This window comes from Priapulus caudatus, unplaced genomic scaffold (assembly GCF_000485595.1).
Source record: "Priapulus caudatus unplaced genomic scaffold, Priapulus_caudatus-5.0.1 Scaffold22, whole genome shotgun sequence".
Lineage (NCBI taxonomy): Eukaryota > Metazoa > Priapulida > Priapulimorpha > Priapulimorphida > Priapulidae > Priapulus > Priapulus caudatus.
The window spans coordinates 918,713-924,222 of record NW_014577083.1 but is presented as its reverse complement, the minus strand read 5'-3'; the positions used below and the strand labels follow the sequence as shown (position 1 = coordinate 924,222).

At 36.5% G+C, this 5,510-nt stretch overlaps 1 protein-coding gene across 1 annotated transcript in view; it reads left to right on the top strand.

Moving 5' to 3' along the window:
* Positions 1–513: 513 nt before the first annotated feature.
* LOC106813062 (remodeling and spacing factor 1-like) overlaps positions 514–5,510 on the top strand; it is a gene marked incomplete at its 5' end in the record, with an annotated part of 19,122 nt that continues 14,125 nt past the window's right edge. Inside the window, 6 exon segments of the mRNA XM_014817109.1 lie at positions 514–605; positions 1,550–1,642; positions 2,964–3,172; positions 3,516–3,643; positions 4,305–5,321; positions 5,376–5,510. Of these exon segments, the coding sequence (XP_014672595.1) occupies positions 514–605; positions 1,550–1,642; positions 2,964–3,172; positions 3,516–3,643; positions 4,305–5,321; positions 5,376–5,510 (1,674 nt within the window).

Sequence of the window (5,510 nt, the reverse complement as noted above, 5' to 3'; positions counted from 1 at the left end):
TTTCAACCTTTTCCATTGGACATTTTTTAACATTATACTTTTACTATTATAGATAGTGTTTGTCCTAATATGTAATATGTATATATATAAGTAAAATGAGTGTCCCACTGCATACCACCCTTGGTTTGAATACTGAGTCTTGTGGTACTCCACATGTAATAGGGTTTTAATTAGAAAAGGTACCTCCTACATTTGTTACTTTACTTCTACCAAAGAGATAAGCACCGAACCATTTCACAGTCCTACTATCCATTCCAATCGCTTTTAGCTTGGTTTGTAAAATGGTATGGGCAACGGTATCAAGTGCTTTTTGAGGATCTAATAAAACCGTGCCAGTTAGATTTCCTTTGTCAGATTAATTAAGAATGAAATCGTCTCATCTGGATAGAGAATCTGTGTGCATTCGTTAATCTAATATTAATTATGAGAACAATTCTGGCAATATTTCAATACATTTAGTAAAAACTAACTGAATATTTGGAACTGTGCATCTCGGTATGTTTTTATTCGCAGTGGCAAGAGATCTGATAGATTTGCATGTGCGGCTTATGAGAAGATTAAAAAAGAGTGTGCCATACGATCGATGGGAAAAGTTTCTTATAAGGGTAAGTTTTAACGGAGTACTTACTGAAATTCATCGGGATTAGAAAACTGACTGGTAAATGAAAGTTATTGGTATGTAGTCATTTCCGGATATTATTGTCTAATTTTATTTTTATCAGTCGAGGTGCATTAATGTTATATGCCCATCGGTTGTTACTGCATGTCTTGTTGTCATTTATAAAAGCAATGCAAGTTAATAAAACCTTGCAGAATTTAGTAAGTTGTTTCAACTCCTGTGAAAAATAATAAGACTTGCTTTTTCACAATTAATTTGCAGTTATATTCTATTGTTATAAACAGTTGGATAACATTTGTTGATATCAAATTTAAAAAGTATCAATTATATAATCCTATTCATATATAATCATGTCAATTAATGTAGGAAAAATTACATACTCTAAAAATATAGCTATATGATATATATATAAATTTTCAATTGAAATCCATAAGATGCTTTTTTAAATAAATGTGCGGTAATGTATCATTTATTACCTATGTAGTACTGTGGAAAGCTAGACCGATAGTAATGCATTCATTAAATGTATCTGTTGGTGTTTGATACAAAGTTTAAATAAAAAAGATGACAAACAGAACAAAATATATTCAAATTATGAAAGGAATAAAAGTGACTCTACATAACTATATAAAAATCAACTGCAACTGCTATATATAACTATTATATAATATTTTATAATAGTTCAATACCACACAAGCCTGATAACATATTCCTTTATACTGAAGGGATTTTTACATGTAATGCTTTTACCAGTTTATAGAATAGATTTTGAAACTGTTATCCATGTAGATAACGTTGCAAGTACTGTACATGTTAAATGTGCATAACAATAGGACAGTTATTCATAAATGATTAAATTAAACTTATTTTTAGTTTGTTTGCTAAGTGTTCTACTGAGTGCTGATTTCCATCTTTAATTATTAATTATAGGTGTGTAACATGTACTCAGAACTCGATGCATGGGACCTGCATCAGTTCGGTTATAAATGCTTGAATGTCGTAACACGTCTCAGAATTCTAAAGGTAAGTGAATGTTGCTTGGTTGGCTGAGTGTGAGAGAAATTACCTGTATCTTTAAAATGTTTTTGGATCAGTAACCATGAAAGTAGGTAATTATACTGTTGTAATTCTTTATAATAAATAATTCTTCGATATACCAACAAAGGCTACCTGTCAGACTTTGATGGTAAGTGACTCAAACAATCATAATTGTCTACAATAGGATAAATCCCTAATAACAATAAATACCTATAAATACCTGACTGTACTACAGTAGAGCATCAAGTGGACTGACAATGAGTGGTCTGTTCACACTGATAAAGAAATGTGCCATGTAGAGCAAGTTATGTAAAGGAGTTGAAAATATGCTAGCAATATGGGTTGATGCATACAATATGCATACAAGGAGGCTTATGTCTGAACTAACTAGGCAAATACTTTAGTGAATTATACTTGTTTGAACTGCTAATGTCATAATTGGAAAAATCCCCAAGTTATTTTAGAACGCTTCATAAGATGCATGTTTGATTAAACTTAAAATCCTCTATAGTTATAACCACTTTTTTCATCAGCTCTTAAATAGAAGATTGGGAAATTAGAAGGCTTGAGTTAACCCTATCTGAATTTTTAATATTGAGATTTAAAAAAATTATTTTGTAGGTGGTTGGTTTGAAACATACATGTCCACAATTAACATTAAATCCAATCAGGATAATAGTTCCTGCTGATACTCACAGAATGCCTACTGTAATTTCCACAGTGGGATGAACAGAATGACAATCATTTTGTTTTTCTCTAGTTGTATTCCATAATAAGAAATTGCAATCATCTCTTCAATCAACAATAAGCAACAAGCTAGCATATATTCTGATGATAATGATAGGATGATCTATCACTGTTATGTTACCAAACAAAAAAATGTTATTTCTGTGAATTCTCGAAACTATTTCTAGACGGTAAATAGGTGATTCGACGGTACAAGCATCCTATAGTATATGTAAACCATTGTATGAAGCTTTCGTTAACACATCGTTTGGAGTGAAAGAGCAAGAATCTGGGTCACCTTTATAGGACATTGATCCTAGATGCTACGTATGCCAATTACAGATATACTGCAGTGTAGTTAATGGATGCATTCACAACGTTTAGTAATGGCTAAATTGTATTCAAACATTGATGTGCACACAAGTACAGTCATTCGAGGGTGATATAATGTTCGAATGGTATGACATAACATATGGTATATGACATATGTAATATTTGTATGACCAGTATGGTACATATGGTAATATTCGTATGGTACAATATAATGTTCGAAGTCAACAACGATCGTATTGTTTTGCAGCATCTGTTGGAGCTGCAGTTTGACGAGAATGCAAAGTTCAAGCAGGAGGTTAACAAGATGGTGGCTAGTCAGATGCGCACCCTATCGGTGGGTCGCGACCTCAACGGTCTCACGTACTGGTATCAGCAGGACCCCGACTGCAACGTGCGTGTCTATCGTGAGGAGCAGGATGACACGGAGGAGGGTCAGAGCTGGACGATCGTCGCCCGGTCAGTAAAGCACGATTTGTTGTTGCAGGTGTAACGTAGCCAGTTCACCATACGGCCATGTTTGTAATGCATTAAAGTGGCAAAGCTATCGGCTATGTGTTGTATGTTAATCGTCCATGACATGAAGATTTAGGGCTGGGTTATCTAGGTACATGTACATTATGAATCATTCATGTACTGAATATCACACAACTCTTCAGCCCTCCCGATGCATATTCTAAAGTGTAACTTTTGATTAACTGTTTAATAGCAAAGCACATATTAGTTTATTGTAAAGATTGATTTTATGTAGACTGCTGTATAGGCATGTATTCCATTACAAAATACATGTGTATGGTTTTAGGGAACGCGAGGAACTGGCTAACTTGATATCTAAGCTGGAATTCAACTTACAAAATCCCACGTTAAAGGACGAGACAAGGTCGAATACTCCAAGTGAGATAGGGGAGCCTCAGAGAGTTCAGGATCTTGGTAGGTCAATTATCAATGATTACATACACACAGGTGGGTTGTAAACCATGAAGGTTCTCTTCCTAGTGATGTTTGTTCTATACAGGCTTTGCTGTACTGCTGCTAGTTGGATGAGTGGTTGCACCTATGTATGAATTGTAAGGAGGGTGTTATGTGTGGAAGAAAATATAAGGGGAAGGGGAAGCTTTCATGACTTGACATTCACATTTCTTGGCAATGCTGATCATTACTTGTCACATGCGCATGCTCAGTGTCACGTCAAATATAAATGAAAATATTGAATATTTATGAAATGAAATGATATGTTGAATATGTATAAAATGAATATGAAACTCTGGTATGATGGGAAAGCAATGAATAGTTTTTATATCATACAGAAACATGCATTTATAATTGGGAACTATTTTCAAATTCCATTTTCACAAAAACTCAAGAATGCACAGAAAGTTTTCTGTTCAGTTGATGTTTTTGCCTTTAACAGCATATTTTGTATGCTGGCATTATCAGTAATATATATACTAAATAGATGAGTTCTAAATTGTCTACATATTTTATCTTTTGCTTTAATTGAAAGATAATAATAATAAAATTCCTTCATAAACCTCTACACTATTAAATCAGGTCAGCATGTAATTTTGAGTTCAACCTTTCCCTGTTACAGACTCGATCAAATCTGAGCAGCATGTGGACTTGAAGCAGGGAGTCCATGAGAATGGCATCGACAGCAGAAGTATCGAGGAAGTGAAGAAGGAACCAGACAAGACCCTCAGTGATAAGAGTGGTATCATAGGGAAGGTAAAATCGGAAGTAGACAGTGGAGGCTCACCGCAGCAAGATGAAAAATATCTTCCGTGTGATAAATCAGTAGCACCGACACACGTAAAAAGTCCACACGAAGGCGACGCACAGAATGTGTCGTCATTATCAAGCACTACCGAACTACATGAGGGTGTTGTTGTGAAGAGTGAACCGCTGTGTGCAGAGTCAGGAGGGACTGAAGTCGCTAGTGAGTTGGCACCAGCCGTGACCTCTTTTGGCGATGAGCTCAGTGCCAGACTATCTGCTAGTGACGAGCCTGTCTCTGTGGTGGATAATGAGACTGAGAAGCGAGAGGCAGTGACAACAGCGACCAGCGAGAGAACTGATATCGTGTCTGAGGTAGGAGGCACGTCTGTAAAAGAAGCATCAGCCGTGTGCCTTGTGCAGGGAGATGCAGTGACTGCGACAGACGACAGTGATGCAAACGAGATGCGTATAGTGGCAGCAAAGGATCCCTGTGACAAGCAGGCAGCTGTTTGTTCGTACAATTCTGCCGGTAAAACTCAATCACCGTGTTCTGTTGAGGGCAACCAGCAACTGGTCGTACATAATCAGTCCGAGCAGGACGCTGCGAACGAAACACACGGTGAAGTAGCATCAGATGATTCAGGTAAAATATCCATCCAAGCTGCAGTGGAAGATGGACCAGGTAAGCAACCTGTAAAAGCTGTATCAGATATGGAACCTGGTGAAACATGTGTCAGACCTGCATCAGCAGATGAAAATAGTGAGAAGCCCATCCAACCTGTACTGGGAGAAGGGTGTGGTGATGAACCTGAATCTAGTAATAGCTTAGTCAAGTGTGAACCTGGTGACAAAGATGTTAAACGTGACAAAAGTGTTGATGAGAGTGACAAAGATGACAAGAAGAGTGACAAAGATATTGATAAAGGTGAAAATGATGTTGTGAAACATGACGAAACTGTTGACAAGAGTGACAAAGGTGATGAAACTGTTGACAAGAGTGACAAAGCTGATGAAACTGTTGACAAGCGTGACAAAGGTGATGTGAACCATGATGAAACATTTGATAAGAGTGACAAAGATG